Here is a 16425-nt window from a genome sequence, read left to right as displayed (position 1 = left end):
TAATGCTCTTTGAAGCCCATAAGAACAAGAATAGCAGTCTAGTTCAGTGCTTGGCACAGAGAAGGAGCTCAGTCCTTACGTCTTGAATGAATGTGTCGGTCAGTCCTACTGAGTCTGGCCACTTTGCTGCAGTTAAGCTTTGGTGCCTTTGGACTTTGGTGATTCACCAGTTTCTTGTCCTGGTCATTTATAGAAACCGAGGTATGAAATTCGTTGGAGGGTCATCGAATCGATCAGCCCTGATGGACATGAATATATTTACGTGGACCCGATGCAGCTGCCTTACGACTCTCGATGGGAGTTTCCCAGAGATGGCCTAGTGCTTGGTAAGCGCCCACCCAGCTGATCTCCCAAGACTCCCTTTCGATTTCTACGGACCTTTACTTTTTGTAGCCTTGTGCAGGAAGAAGGGACCTGGCTTGTGCTTTAGCAAGAGCTAAGTGATAGAAATCGGCCGTCAGGAATATTTTTGTCTTGAAAATGAGTTGATTGCATTACTGCAGTAGTTTGTTTTTTTAAACTTGTCCCATGGCAAATTATGGTTAAAGAAAATTTTACAAGAGGAGAAGAGAATATGCGGAGGTCCTGCCAAAGATAAAAATCAATATGGCTTTGATTTGGGAATGACACAAATTGAAAATGAGGTAAATTTCTGTGACCGAAAAGAAACAGATGAGAAACGAATGAGGACAACCACAAAGAGTATTTTAATCCAGGACATTCTTGTGTGTGTGTGTGTGTGTGTGTGTGTGTGTGTGTGTGTGTGTGTTTATTTTTGAGAGAGAGAGAGACAGCGTGAGCAGGGGAGGGTCAGAGAGAGAAGGAGTCACAGGATCTGAAGACAGGCTCCAGACGCTGAGCTAGCAGTCAGCACAGAGCCTGACACGGGGCTTGAACCCACAAACTGTGAGATCATGACATGAGCTGAAGTCGGACGCTTAACTGAGCTGAAGTCGGACGCTTAACTGACTGAGCCACCCAGGCGCCCCTAATCTAGTACATTCTGAGGATGTATTAGATACTTCTTTAGAATATGTGCATTTAATAGGTACTGTTTTGGGGGTGCCTGGATGGCTCAGTCAGTTGAGCGTCTGATTCTTGATTTCAGCTCAGATCATGATCTCGAGGTTTGTGGGTTTGAGACCTGCATTGGGCTCTGCGCTGACAGCACAGAGCCTGCTTGGGATTCTCTCTCTTCCTCTATCTGCTCACTCGCTCTCTCTCTCTCTCTCAAAGTAAATAAAATAGGTAACTTTTCAAAGTAAAACATGTAAAAATAATCAAGCCAACTTCTCACAAACTTTTCAAGTATTGCAATCTTGGCCTGAGACCAAGTACATGAAGTTTTAGTCCAAGGGATTTTTTATTTTAAGTCATATTCTGAATGAATGAAAATAAGACAAAGACAAATGAAAGAGCTAGAAGTTGGGTCAAGAATATGCTAACGGTATGTGCTTCAGAGGATGCCACAGACAGTGTTTAATTATCCTCTTGCCTCGTTCCAAAGTATGGCAAGGTTAGGTCTTCTCAGAGAGTTCCTTAAGCCTGGGAACTGAGCTTTCTTTATTATCTCTCCCCACCATCAGTCCCACCTCACCCACCACCCAAATTTACAGAAAGGGACGAGGAACTTAAAGTAATAAAATATGGGGGGAAAGGGTGACATTCCTAAGAGGCTAAGGGGCATTTCTGTGTCTCTCAGCTCCTGTGTATCCCCAAGGTGCTAGGGAAGCTTCTGACAATGCAAACATTCAATCAGAGTTACTGTGGCCAGGGGCGTCTGGGTGGCTCAGTAGGTTAAGCATCCGACTCTCGATTTTGGCTCAGGTCATGATCTCACGGTTTGTGAGTTCAAGCCCCATGTCAGGCTCTGTGCTAATAGTGCAGAACCTGCTTGGGATTCCTTCTGTCTCTTTCTCCCTCTCTCTGCCCCTCCCCTGCTGGCACGTGTGCTCCCTCCCTCTCTCACAAAATAAATAAACATTAAAAAAAATCACTTCTGGCTTTTAGTCCCTTATGAGCTGTGTCTTTCCCTGGCTTGGCTCTGCGTGGTGAGACTGGCCACTCTGGGAAGCATTCCTTTGAGGCTGCGAGCTCTTTGGGGCGTCTGGGTGGCTCGGTTTGGCTATGATCTTTGTCACAATCTTGTGTTTGTGAGTTCAAGCCCTCCACTGTGTTCTGTGCTGACATCTCAGAGCCTGGAGCCTGCTTCGGATTCTGTATCTCCTCTCTCTGCCCTTCCCCTGCTCACACTCAGTCTGTGTAGCTTTCAAAAAATAAAACGTTCAAAAAAAATTTAGATGGTGAGCTCTTTAAGAGTGGGGACAGCAGCTTCCGTTTCCTTTTGCTCCCAGGGCATGGTTGGCCTTTGTCGTGCCTGGGCTGACAAGCAGGCAGCAAGGACACCAGCCTGAGGTTTACTTCGTCACTCCTCGGACTCAGTGATCTCGTGAATGCTGAGTGTTTCCAGTGCATAAGGACTTACTGATGCAAAAGATGCCCGTGGAGAACAGAAGGGAGCGAGGCAGGGGGTTTGGGTGGCAGCCACGGCACAGGAGCACATGGGAGACTGCAGGCGGTGCTGGAGCTGGCACCCAGGGTGCCCCCTCCCTGTTCCTGCCTGCGTTTCCCTTTCCCTTGCAAATGTTATTTGACAAAAGCAGTTGTGCCCATTTCCTTCCCGGTGGGTTCGGTTCTCGTCTTGACATGATGACTTGGAGGGATCGTGACGCAGACTCCACACTGGTGGAGCGGCCCCGTCATGCCCCCGCGAGTACCGGCCATGGTGAATGGAACTGAGGGGACGCCACAGGCTGCCCGACTTAACGGTGCTGATTGCCCGCAGGTCGCATCCTGGGATCGGGGGCCTTCGGGAAAGTGGTGGAAGGAACTGCCTATGGATTGAGCCGGTCCCAGCCTGTCATGAAAGTGGCAGTGAAGATGCTAAAACGTAAGTGCCCCATCTGGGGATTTTTTTGAAAATGAAGATAGTGAATCGCTCAAAACCACATAGCCAGTAAATGCCAGATTTAGGGATAGATCTTGGTTCTTTCGACTCTAGGCTTTCATGCATAAATGCATGCAGGTTATTTAAATTATTCTTGTTGCCTGTATGTTGGAAAATAAAGAGTTGTTATTTTGGGTGACTTCTTTTTACCTTGAGGAGTACAGATTAGTGATTAGAGTCCAGACCAAGTCACCGTGTGATTCTCTTTTAGACTCTCGCTAAATAAAATGATATCCAGTCACAGGATTAAAGCCGTGTTGCTGGCTTTTTCTGGGAAGTAAATCAGTTGAACTGATATGTGATTTATTTCTTCAACAGCCACAGCCAGATCCAGTGAGAAACAAGCTCTCATGTCAGAACTGAAGATAATGACTCACCTGGGGCCGCATTTAAACATCGTGAACTTGCTGGGCGCCTGTACCAAGTCAGGTGGGCTTCCTGACCCGGAGTGGGGTCTTTATAGAAGGGCTATAGTTGGGAAGACTGCCAGGATTTTTTTTAAATGTCTACTTATTTTTGACAGAGAGAGAGTGAAAGAAAGAGAGAGGGAGAGGGAGGTGCAGAGAAAAAGAGGGTCAGAGGATCTGAAGCAGGCTGTGCACTGACAGCAGAGAGCACAAAATGGGGCTTAAACTCACACACTGAGATCATGACCTGAGCTGAAGTTGGAGGCTTAACCAGCTGAGCCACTCAGGCACCCTGGCTCATTGTTTTTGAGTGATATCCCTCGTCAGTGCAATCAGCATCTCATGGCTTTTCTGTTCTTCATTTTCATACCCATTTCTTACCTGGTTTTGGTTCCCACAGGCCCTATTTACATCATCACGGAGTACTGTTTCTATGGGGATTTGGTCAACTATTTGCATAAGAATAGGGACAGCTTCCTGAGCCAACACCCAGAGAAGCCAAAGAAAGAGTTGGACATTTTTGGGTTGAACCCTGCTGATGAAAGCACACGGAGGTGGGTGCAGAGGGCACGTTGCTGTGAACCATTGTGTTACGGGTGGAGAGAACCCACGTCCTGATAGGATCCATGTCTGCGGATCCAGTGCCGACACATGGCAGGAGTCCCGCTCCCCGCCTGTCATTCTGTGGCCAGTACATCCCATGACATGTGCCGGTACATCGTGTGACCCCTGCCTGTACATCCTGGGCCTATACATCAAGCCAGTGGTAGTGATCTTAACTGCAGGAAGGTGCACGTAGCTATAAAGATCTCTGTAGATTTAAAGTTCTGTAAGATCAGAAAGTACGAGTTCCCTTTGTATAGAATGACTCGATGGACCCCACATTGGTGCTAATTTTTAATTGAGTAGCAGGAAACATCTGCCCAAGCCATGTGGTCGCGTGGTCCGGGTTTGTGGCCTGTTTCTTGTAAAATGGAGAAGAATAAAGACAGACACCCCTGAATAGATGATCCATGTATTTGTGCAGTTATTGATTAATGCTCATCTCTCCCGCCGGTCTACCCCCTGTGAAAGGCACACATTGTTGCTCACCCCTGCTGCCCGCCTGCCCACCACTTTACCCTGCACGTCATCTACTGAGTGTTGAATGACCACTCCCGGGGGGCACCCTGAATAAGGTTTCTTTTTCTGTTTTTACAGTTACGTTATTTTGTCTTTTGAAAACAATGGTGACTACATGGACATGAAGCAGGCTGACACCACACAGTACGTCCCCATGCTGGAGAGGAAGGAGGTTTCTAAATACTCGGACATCCAGCGGTCTCTGTATGATCGCCCAGCGTCGTATAAGAAGAAATCTGTGTTAGGTAAAAGTGTCAACACCCACTCTTTGCATCGCCTAGTGGCTTCATGATACAGATTTCCCCTGCTATTTAAAAGTTTTGTTCATGCCACTGTGCTTTTGTGAAAAGCCTATGTTAGTATTTGTGTTCACTTACTGAAAGAAATCCAAAGAAGATTTGCTTCTTTGCTTTACGCCATTTTGGCTTGCGAAGGGTTTCATAGGAACGCCCTACTTTCGGATGGTGATAAAATTCACAGAGGAAGGTGAGCAGGCGTGGTAGGTCAGACTGCCAGGCTGTGGTCCTAAATGCAGAGCTGCAGAAGTGGGGCTTGACATGTCTTCAGAACTTGGCGGGCTGTGACTTGAAAGGAAGAAAAGGAATAAAGACGGACTTAATGCAATGCATTTTCATACTCTGAATGTAAAACCTTTAAGGAGTCATTTATTCTGATATAATGATTTTCTTTTTTTTTGGTATTAATGTGTGTGTGTGCATGTGCATGTGTTTTTTAATGAAAGTATGGGAATAATTGATGTTTTCCTTCAGTGCCCTTACTTAGCAAAATCAAAAGTTGGCTTCCTTGTATTGGTTCTCAATATTATTTAAAAATGTTTAATCATATCAGTCTCTGATGTCGACGAGTTCAGTAGCCCTTGCTTTTGGCTTTGCCAATATCCACTTTGTGCTGGAAGCTGGAAGGCAGACAGTTTGAAGTTATATTTTCTCACAAGGGTGTGGGTGTTTCTACTGAATGTTGTTTGAGGGAAGATCTGTCTAATCTTTCAAAACAGATGCACATGTGGCACGGTGGCATTGGCTTATGAACTCCAGGGAGCCTAGCTGATGCCCACAGCAGATGGACCACCCCACTTCTGCTGCCAGGAGGGCCTTCCAGATTCCCATCTAATCCCGGGCTTGGAGTGGGGAGCGCGTCCTGTGGGTCTGAGGTTGACCAGTCTCTCCATTTTGTGTCACTGGGCCTGGGCCCTCCCACTGGTCAATGCGCAAAAAGGGTTGAGCGGCCATGGAAATTATTTTGAAAATCCCTGATAGGCCTGAATGCTGGTGGGGTTCTTAAGTGAAAGGTACAGATCCATTTAGAAAAAGAATGTGCTTGTTTCGCAAAGCTCCGTCCACAAGAATATTTTCCATTGCTGCAGTTCCAAGTTTTCATTCACTTCTCGTTGCCAAATGGGGAACCTTCCAAGCCCTTTTCAAAGATTAGCCAATGAGAGCTGTCGGAACCAGCACTTCCTCTCTCCTCCTGTAGTGTTAAAAATAGTTTACATTGCTTCCCAGGCTGGACCAGGCTCCAGATGTCAGGGGAGCCTGATTCATGCTCAGCCCGGGCCCTGTGGGCAGGCACGCCCATGCTTTCTGGCCTTCTCCTTGCTGGCTGGAAAATATGAATGGTTGAAGCTTCTCGTCACTTGCCTGAAAATGTTCAAAAAGCAATGAGAACTGTTGGCCTAGATTGCCTCCTTCCTCGAAAACCCTGGGAGCCTTCCAGATTGGACTCACTAGGCAAAGTGGACAAGTTACAAAAGGAACTAAATGCAAAATCATTGGCACTGACCTTGAAGATTGTTACCTCTAGTCTGGCCGGGGCTTGCTTTTTATTCAGGAAGGAAGCCAAAAACTATGAAGGTAGCTTTCAAAGGAAAAGAGAAAGGCAATTCTTAGAAGCTACTTTTGTTTTAAAATGTTTATTTTTTAGAGAGAGAGAGAGAGTGTGAGCGAAGGAGAGGCAGAGAGAGAGGGAGACAAGGAATCGGAAACAGGCTCCAGACTCTGAGCTGTCACCACAGAGCCTGATGCAAGGCTTGAATTCACAAACTGCGAGATCATGTCCTGAGCCAAAGTCGGACGCTTAACTGGATGAGCCACCCAGGCGCCCCAGAAGCTACTTTTTCAAAGGGCCCTGGTGTATGTTCATCAGGAAGATTTTGTATATGTATATGTGTGCATGTGTATTTTAGAGGTGATTGAGGAGACTTGCTCACTAAGGTTGAAAAAAGAAATAGGAGGCAAACAACACAATATGTGTGAAACCCCATTAGATTGGTCCTTATGGGTATACACACACAAACACACACACACACACACACACCACACCCCAGAGGTATATTTCTGCAGATATATTTCTTTTTAATGGTAGAACCTCCGTGTGGTTTACGTACCCACCTGTGAGGTCTGGAAACACTATAGGAAAATAATTTTAGATATGTTCTTTGGACAAGCCTGCGCAGGCTGTGGGCCCCGTGGGAGCGCCCCAGGGGATGATGCTTCAGGCTGTCCTCCAGCACCAACACACTTCGTTCCTTTTCTTGCAGATTCGGAAGTCAAAAACCTCCTTTCGGATGATAACTCAGAAGGCCTGACTTTGCTGGATTTGTTGAGCTTTACCTATCAAGTTGCGCGAGGAATGGAATTTTTGGCTTCCAAAAATGTGAGTGTGTGTTTGTGGAACAGAGTTCCCTGTAGACCCAGGCCACAGGTCAGAGTGAGGTGGGCGTGGAAGGTCTGGGAGAGGCTTATACAATAGCCGATTCTCCCTTCCTTTTCCCCAAAGTGTAGTGGGGAGTCCGGTATCATCAGGCATCTAATCCCTCGGGGGCAGTGGCCCGGATGAGAGCCGGGAGGAGGGGAGCTCTGAGCGCTTGAATAGCCTCCCTGATGCGTCCCGGGTAGCTCTAGGCACCACCCCGAAGTGGCCAGTCTTGCAGGGGTGAGGCTGTCTGGCGGCAGATGGACAGACCCTGTTGTTTCTGCCCTTCCCACGCAGTGCGTCCACCGGGACCTGGCTGCTCGAAACGTTCTCCTGGCACAAGGGAGAATCGTGAAGATCTGTGACTTCGGCCTGGCCAGGGACATCATGCATGATTCAAACTACGTGTCCAAAGGCAGCGTACGTGCTCTTTCCCCTCATTTGATGTGCTCGCATCTCCTAGCTGAAGCTCGGCCTTGCTTCTGGCCATGCAGTGTCCATATTTTTTTAAACTTTTTTTTTTTAAAGGTCATTTATTTAGAGAGAGAGTATACACGTGTGCATGTGCAAGTGGGGGAGGGGCAGAGAGGGGGAGAGAGAGGGAGAGAGAATCCCAAGCAGGCTCCACACTGTCAGGGCAGAGCCTGATGACCGGCTCGATCCCATGAACCATGAGATCATGACCTGAGCCAAAATCAAGACAGACGCTTCACCAACTGAATCACCAAGGTGCCTCCAGTGTCCATATTTTCAGTGTGGACTCTATGAGATTCATAAATGGGTTTCTGGGATCGTATAAAAAGCACAAGGTCTTTTTGCCTGGGTGTGAGCACTGCCTCCAGCGCTTAGTACTCTGGGGATTTGGGGCAAGTTACTTGATCATTCTACAGTGACCTGATAATAATGCCTGTCCTCCTGGGTTGCCCTGGGCAATTCAGTCAGTGATTTTAATGTCAAATGCTTAGGACAGTGCCTGGCGCATAAGAGCATTCAGCAAGTGTTAGCTATTAATATGTAAATCACGTGTGTCTGTGTACCTGCATTCATTTCCAAAGAGAGCAGCTCTAACTTTTATCAAATTTGCAGACGATGTCTGTGACCTCTAAAATGTTGCGACCATTTGAGGTCATAGATCCTCGAGGCAGAATTTCCTTCAAGACCATCTTTCTCCCCGCCCCTTCCACCTGGAAGCAGAGGCAGTAGCTTAGGATACATTTGCCACTTGTAGGTACAATTCCAAATCATCCCACTGCACTGGTTGTGAGACAGCGTGGGGTTGCTATGTCCACCCAGAGAAAGCCACTGGTCTGTGCCCAGGCTCCGTGTGTGACCGTGACCTGTAGCTTTAGGGACCCTGAACCATTCAGTGGACTTTGGTGGGGCCAATTTCTCACCCGCCCAAAAAGTTGGAGCACCTGGGTGGTTCAGCTTGTTAAGCATCCAACTTCGGCTGAGGTCATGATCTCATTGTTCATGGGTTCGAGCCCCGCATTGGGCTCTGTGCTGACAGCTCGGGGCCTGGATCCTGCTTCGGATTCTGTGTCTCCGTCTCTCTCTCAAAAATAAATAAATGTTAAAAAAAAAAAAAGAGTTGATGAATCTGTGATCCCCCCATGAATCTCAGAAGGCTGAAGGATGCTAATGTGGTCACTTTATATTGTATATCTGTCTTGGTTTAGTATTTCCACTGGAGTTTATATAGCCTCCCAAAAGAGGCTGCAAAATTACCATAATATCATACTCCTTATAGTGGTAGGAAACGAATTTCTTAAAGTCCAGAAATGTAATTGGTTCTCAGATCACTGGATCTGTTTTGAATTTTGTTCCTAGGAACACCTGCAAGCAGGAGACTGCTCTAGTCAGGGCTCTTCCTTTTTGGGTAAAACCTTCAGGATTAAATATGTTCAAATGTTATTCCTTGGGAGGACCTAAGATGCAAGATCAAGTATCCATCATTCATGAAATATTTATTGAGGACCCACTGGGTGCCAGGCACTCTGATGAGTGTGGAGAACACAGGACTGGACAAAAAACACAAAGAGATACTTGTGTTATTAGTGCAAGTTATTGTTAGTCCAAAAAGAACCCCTACTATTTCTGCTGCTGTAGATCGGCGGTGCATGTGCTGGGCTTAATTTCCTCCCTCTTTCCCTGCAGACCTTTCTCCCCGTGAAGTGGATGGCTCCTGAGAGCATCTTTGACAACCTCTACACCACGCTGAGTGACGTCTGGTCCTATGGCATTCTGCTCTGGGAGATCTTCTCCCTTGGTACGGGCCTGTGGTCCCTGCTCATTTGGGTTATTTCGGAACAACACTGGGAGGGAAACCCCGTGTTTTCCAGGCTCCAGGGTGTAAACAGTGTTAGGATACCTGCTGTGAGTCGAGTGCGCGGCTGCAGATTAAATCACACAATGCGCACTTCTGGTGTCTGGTGTATGCCCGTGCAGACTGAGCCCACAGTTTGGGGGTCTGCACCCTCACATCTGGCCTTTGTCCCTCCTCTCCTTTGGGCTGTGTTAGAATGACTTTCTCCACTAGAACTCTTCCCGAGGACACGCACTCCCCAGCTGCTTTTTCACAGGGTCTCTGGGTTAAATAGGTTCACCAACGGTGATGGAGGCTCAGGTGAAAAGAAGTGTGGTGAGGAAAAGGGTGTGACTCCCCTTCCTGGTTGTCACTCTGGAGAGAAGAGCCTCCTAGTCATTCAGTTAGTCAGTCACCAGTTCCCTGTGCTGCCAGGTGAGGGGCCTGAGGGAGGAGTGATTCATGACCTTGACCTCCGACAGTTTATCTAGGAAGATTAGACTTAAACCTAGCAGTAAGTGGGTGGCGCTGATTTAAAATTGCAGTGGAAGAGAAGGGGGAAAGGGTCCTGGAGTAGTTTTGGAAGGCTTTAGAGAGGAAATTAAGCTTGATCTGACCGTCACCATAAAAACAAATGCTTCATGCTTAACGTGGTAGTCAAGGGTTTCTTCCCTACCTGGTCTCCTTTTTCGATCCCAGTTGTCCCTGCTTGGATGTCACTGGATCATCCAGTGCGGGGCTTAACTGAGGCTCTCACTGTCTATTGAAAGCAGAGAATTATCTAGAGATTTCAGGCCTCAATTTTGACTTTTGCTCTAATTATTGAACATTTTTGGCAAAAATGATTTTGTTTTTGCTTCAATGATTGAAAATTTCTCTTCCTTTTCTATTTTCCTTTATATATGTTGATCCAGTGATCAGAAACATTGAAAAACACTTTTGTGCTTTTCCTAAGATGTAGAATCTTTGCCGAGGGTGTCTGGACTTGACCAACCCCGAAGTCCTGGTTACATTTACGATTTGGGCAAGCCCCTGAAGTCAAGGAGATGGTAACCCTTAATTTCCTTGCAAGAGCCAGAACTTCAAGTGGGGCTCCCCAAACGTGTTCTGTAGGTGCTGTGTCACCCAAGGGTTTCAGCTGTGTACCACACACTTGTAAACCCTGGTTGGGTTTCTTTTTTTTTTTTGGTTTTCAGGGGGCACACCGTACCCTGGCATGATGGTAGATTCCACTTTCTACAACAAGATCAAGAGCGGGTACCGGATGGCCAAGCCTGACCATGCCACCAGTGAAGTGTGAGCCCCTTCCCCTTCTCGTGCGCCTTGTGCCCATGCCCAGCGGGTCTGGGGGCTGGGGTGGGGGTGCCCTGACACTTTTCCCTGTGCCCACTCGGAGTTGTGTGCTTCTGCAGCTATGAAATCATGGTCAAGTGCTGGCACAGTGAGCCAGAGAAGAGACCCTCCTTCTACCACCTGAGTGAGATTGTGGAGAATCTGTTGCCGGGACAATATAAGAAGGTTGGTCTGGGCCCCTCCGAGGTGGGGGAAAGGAGTGGGCAAAGGGAGAAGCCAGTAGCTAGCAGTCCTGCGAGTGAGCGGCACAGTGCAACACTGTTTGAAAAGAACATTTTCAAAGGGGGAACAAGATTGTTTGATCCAGTGGCCAGGGCTTTCATGGAGGGCTCCCCAGACCGCTGGTAGCAATGACGAATGCAAACCCTCCCCTTTGCTCAGGGCTCCCCTTTCATCCCAAGCGTACAACACCTGTAAGCACTTGGTTCTCCAGATGTTTGAGAAATCTGAAGCTACTGTGCAGTTAGAAGTCTCAGGCCATCCACAGCCATTAAATCACTAATTTGAATGCACTTAAATCCACGTGAAATTGGCTTTTACCAGCTGACGGCAAGGAGCAGCCTCAGCTGTTATCTGTGGCTCCAGCTGGTTTTTTGCGGCGTAGAAAGCATTGTTCGAAGGAACAAATATAATTTCATGGAGCCAGGCAGGATATGTTAACAAACGAAGCAACTTTCTGCCGCGATGCTGCGAAGGAGACCCAGACTCAGTTGTGTAATAGTTCAATTTCTAAGATTCGGATTCGTCAGTACATAGAGTCTTCATATTTATTGCCTGTTCTTCCCAAAGAGGAGCAGTGCTAGGTGGTTGCGCACTGAACCGGGCATTAAATACTTGTGTCTAGGGATTAATTCACTGCCCATGACAACTCCCGTAAGTGGGCAATGAGGAGGCAAAAGGAAATTAACAGTAGGTCAGTCAAAGGTGCCCTGGCTGGTTAAGTAAGATGTGTTGATGGGAGGGGACCGGAACTGGTCTTGAGAATGAGGTCTTTTTAGATCAAAGGTCTGTAAGTTTTGAGTTAGATTTCTCTAACGTTTAGGGATCAGGAAGGTTTCAGGGGTGGTGCTCCCAGTGGAAGTCCTTGTCCCCTCTTATTGGGACCCAAGCCCTGAACAGACTATGTATTGGGACCAGAAGGGTCCCTGCTAGCCCCAGAGAAGGGAGCGTGTGTGCGTTGAGGTGTGGGGGGGGGGGGCACAGTCATAGCTACTGACTTAGTGAAGGGGCTCATTGCATCTTTTTTTAAAAAAGTTTATGTATTTTGAGAGAGACAGAGAGAGTAGGGGAGGGGCAGAGGAAGAGAGAGACACACACAGAGAGAGAATCGCAGCAGGCTCTATGCTATGCGAGGCTCAAACTCACTAACCCCGAGATCACGACTTGAGCCAAAATCAAGAGTCAGCCTCTTAACCCACTGAGCCACCCAGGTGCCCCAGGCTCTCACCTTAAGGAGAATGAGAGCTCTGGTTGGCAGGACGGCAGGAGGTCCACGTCCCACATCCCTGGGATGTGACAGTTGACAGCTGACTTGCCTTCAGTTGTCTCAATCCCACATCTGTGGGGTAGCTTGGAAACAGCCGGCTAAGTATTAGTTCTGAGCGTCCTTGCTGCGGTTCAGCGGGTGACACTTGGTTAACCACGTGAAATGTGTATCTGCAGAGTTATGAAAAGATTCACCTGGACTTCCTGAAGAGCGACCATCCTGCCGTGGCGCGCATGCGGGTGGACTCGGACAACGCCTACATTGGTGTCACCTACAAACACGAGGAGGACAAGCTGAAGGACTGGGAAGGCAGCCTGGACGAGCAGAGGCTGAGTGCGGACAGCGGCTACATCATCCCTCTGCCCGACATCGACCCTGTTCCTGAGGAGGAGGACCTGGGCAAGAGGAACAGGCACAGGTAGCGCTCCCCTGCGCCCCCCAGCGCACCGGAAGGAGGAGAGCCATTGCCCTGGAGACGGCAGTGCTTTGTGTGGCAGAGTCCCAAGGGTTCTGTTTCCTTTTGTAAATGCTTCCCAGATGATCCTCATACCTGCCCCATGGGGCTTGGAGGAGCATAGGGCAGGCAGGGTGGAGAGTCTTTGACCTGAGTTGTCGGTGGTTTGATCAGACTGTCGCAGCAGTCCCAATTAATGAGATACTATAAGCCTCTCTTGCTATTTTCTACACTGATCATGGGAGGGAGGAGAAAGGCCAGTCTGGGCTGTTTGATGCTGCCTCAGTGGATCTTAACCCTAGCTGTAAGTTCGGATCACCAGGGGAGACTGGAAAAGCCATCTCCTTCACCCAGACCAACAAGTTAGAATCTCTGGGAGCAGAACCCAGGTGCTTCCTGGCTGATTTGTCCTTTCTTTTCTAACTCTGTATAATAGAATGTCTAACATGCCCTGTTCAAGTTGTACAGTGACCTGCCAGTGAATCTGTCACCCAATTTGAGCGTTCATGAACTCGCGGCCAGAATGCATGAACAGCCATATCCATTCCACTACTACTTTTCTTGCTTTATTTAGAAATCATGTCATTTCATCCATCAATATTCCATTATGTGCCTCTAAAAGATAAAGGCTCTATTTAAAGATTTTTTAACTTCATTTATTTTGAGAGAGACTGAGAACGCGACCTGGGGACGGATAGAGCGAGGAGAGAGAATCCTAAAAAGGCTCTACACTGTCATCGTGGAGCCTGACATAGGGCTCAATCCCACAAACTGTGAGGTCATGACCTGAGCCGAAAGCACGAGTCAGGTGCTTAACTGACTGAACCACCCAGGTCCCCTAAGACTCTATTGAAAAATATAACTGGAGTTATTAAAAATAACTTAGGATACCATTATCTCACCCCTCCTTCACCAATTGAGAATCAATAGCTAGGAGCATCCGATATCCAGTGTTCAAATCTCCCTGACACTCTGATAAGTATTGTTTTACATTTGTTTTGTTGTACATGAGACCCAAATTAGGAGTCACACATGGCCTTCAGTTGCTACATCTCTATATGTTTGTCCTGCCCCTTTTTACCCTCCTTGCATAGCATTTGTGAAGAACCCGAAACGTTTGCCTGTAACATTCCCACATTCAGAATTTTGTTGATTGCACTCTGTAGTGTGTCTTCACGTGCTTTTTCTCCTGTATTTGTTGTAAATTGGTGGTCTAGATGCTTGATCTGCTGCAGGTTAGATTTTTGGCAAGCGTGCCTCAAAGGTGGTGCTGTGCACTTCTGTCGGGAGCTGCATGCTGCCCGATGGTCTCTCCTTTTGTGACATTAACAGCCATTGTTGATCATTACGTGTCTCCATTAATTTATTACCAAGGCAATGCTAATATGAAGCCAGGACTAGAACCATTGATTTGTACATCCAGATGAGGGGACGTGATCTCCACCGTCTTTGCAAAGTCCTTGAACAGAGGCAGGAGAAAGCTATGATAGTGGTCCTTGGTTTTAGGTCCAGGTTGCTCATGAGTCTCTCTTTTTTCTATCTTCATTCAGTATATTTTTTCCCCTTCTTCCTCATTTGGTTAGTTACATATAATTATTTAGGCAGAAGCACATGGCATTACTATTTTGGAGGCTTGTGATTGTGACATCTTTTGCTATTGGTGTGAATCAGGTAATTTTAAAAAGTATTGTGTTTTGGGTTTTTTTTTTGTTTTGTTTTGGGAATGTGTTATGAAAATTGGAGGTTGTACAGAGTGCTCTAATTCACCTTTGCTCAGAAAATTTCAAAAATATGTCTGTGTTCTTTTAGCAAAATGTTTCTCCAAGTTTTGGGGATCTGCCATCCATTTGGTTATTTTATATTTGGGGACTCTGAATACTATTTCAGTTATAAAAAGATTTTGCTTCTTTTTTTTTCCTTTTTGATGTTTACTTACTTATTGAGAGAGAGAGCGAGAGAGAGCCAGTGAACAAGGTGGGAGGGATGGAGAGAATCCCAAGCAGGCTCCATGCTGTGAGCTTGGAGCCCAACACTGGGCTCAAACTCATGAATCATGAGTTCATGCCCTGAGCTGGAATCAAGAGTCAGACACTTAATTGAGTGAGCCACCCAGGTACCCCAAAATGTTTTGTCTCTAAATTAAGTTAGAAAGTTGTTGGGGCGCCTGGGTGGCTCAGTCAGTTCAGCATCCAACTTACATTCGGGTCATGATCTTGTGGTTCACAAGTTCAAGCCCCACCTCAGGCTCTGTGCTGACAACTCAGAATCTGAAGACTGCTTCCGATTCTGTGTCTCCCTCTCTCTCTCTGCCCCTTCCCTGCTCATATTCTCTCTCTCTCAAAAATAAATAAAACATAAAAAAAAAAGTTGTAGAGACTTTCACCCTTCATGAGTTTGAGCCTGTGTTGGGCTCTGCATCAGAGCACGAAGCTTGCTTGGGATTGTCTCTCTCTCTCTCTCTCTCTGCTCCTCCCGTGCTCACTCTATCTCAAAATAAATAAATAAACTTAAAAAAAGAAAGTTGTATTGATAAATCACACAAGAAAGGTGCCCACACTCTATCTCATAACAAATAAATAAACTTAAAAAAAAGAAAGTTGTATTGATAAATCACACAAGAAAGGTGCCCGGAAGATTTCAGGCATGCACGAGGCTGCACTGCAGAGTTTGATGTGTATTACATGGAGAGAACAATTCTAGTTGATAGAAAGTTGTTATATTAGATAATGAGAACCTCTGCAAGGGTAACACGTTTTACCTTCTAAGTGTGCAGAGTATGTCCCAAATGATTACACCAGGCCAGCTGAGGCTGTGGTCCTCACAGAGGCTGAGCGTGGGGCGTGCCTTGGTTAGTTGGGACTGCCATAACACAATACCGTGGACTTGGGGGCCTAAATGATAGAAACTCATTTACTCACAGTTCTGGAGGCTGGCAGTCCGAGATCAAGGTGTTGGCAGGTTTGGTTTTCCCTGCAGCCCCTTTCCTTGGCCTGCAGATGACCATCTACTTAATGTGTCCTTACCTGGTCACAGGTGTCTCTTTCTCTTACAAGGACACCATTTCTATTGGGTAATGGCCCACTTTAATGACTGTGATTACCTCCTTAAAGGCCCTGTCTCCCAGTATAATCCAATGGGGTTAGGGCTTTAACTTGTACGTTTTGTTGGGGGGACACAATTCAGCCTGTCATAGTGAGGGGGGATCCCAGGCCTGAGATGCTCTCGGTCTAGGAAACCATGATGATCCTGTGGAATCTTCTTGGGCTTAGGGGGCTACCTTGGGAGGGGGATGGGGATGAGAAAGACTGGGCCTTGCTTGCTACAGAGGGTTTGGGGCTGCTGAGTCAGTAATACCAGGAGCCAGGCCCTGGGCCACAAGATGGGCACTGTGGCTTGGGAATGAGAAGTAAGCCCAGGCATGAGTGTTGGGACCACCATGAAGGCCGGCAAGCTGCAGGACTGATCTGGTGCTGAGTCTCTGCGGAAGTTAGCTTCCTCCATCCCATACCCTTGCCTTCTCTCTGTGAGGGGGACAGGCAGAGAGAGAAGCGTGTCAGGCACAGGAGAGTCAGTGCAAGG

The 16425-nt window shown here is 47.2% G+C and overlaps 1 protein-coding gene across 6 annotated transcripts in view; it reads left to right on the top strand.

Annotated features, from left to right (window-relative positions):
• PDGFRA (platelet derived growth factor receptor alpha) overlaps positions 1-16425 on the top strand; it is a 45718-nt gene that overhangs the window by 23934 nt on the left and 5359 nt on the right. For 5 of the 6 annotated variants that reach the window (XM_029945697.1, XM_029945694.1, XM_029945693.1 and 2 more), the window contains 11 exons: positions 194-326; positions 2846-2950; positions 3326-3436; positions 3815-3968; positions 4615-4781; positions 7094-7209; positions 7546-7668; positions 9406-9517; positions 10750-10849; positions 10966-11071; positions 12569-12810. In XM_029945697.1, the coding sequence (XP_029801557.1) occupies positions 194-326; positions 2846-2950; positions 3326-3436; positions 3815-3968; positions 4615-4781; positions 7094-7209; positions 7546-7668; positions 9406-9517; positions 10750-10849; positions 10966-11071; positions 12569-12810 (1469 nt within the window). The remainder of the gene's footprint in view (positions 1-193; positions 327-2845; positions 2951-3325; positions 3437-3814; positions 3969-4614; positions 4782-7093; positions 7210-7545; positions 7669-9405; positions 9518-10749; positions 10850-10965; positions 11072-12568; positions 12811-16425) is intronic. The other variant, XM_029945702.1, reaches the window with a different exon arrangement.

The sequence above is a fragment of the Suricata suricatta genome, chromosome 1 (genome assembly GCF_006229205.1).
Source record: "Suricata suricatta isolate VVHF042 chromosome 1, meerkat_22Aug2017_6uvM2_HiC, whole genome shotgun sequence".
Taxonomy (NCBI): domain Eukaryota; kingdom Metazoa; phylum Chordata; class Mammalia; order Carnivora; family Herpestidae; genus Suricata; species Suricata suricatta.
The sequence above is the reverse complement of the archived record's forward strand: the minus strand, read 5'-3'. Positions and strand labels throughout refer to the sequence as shown.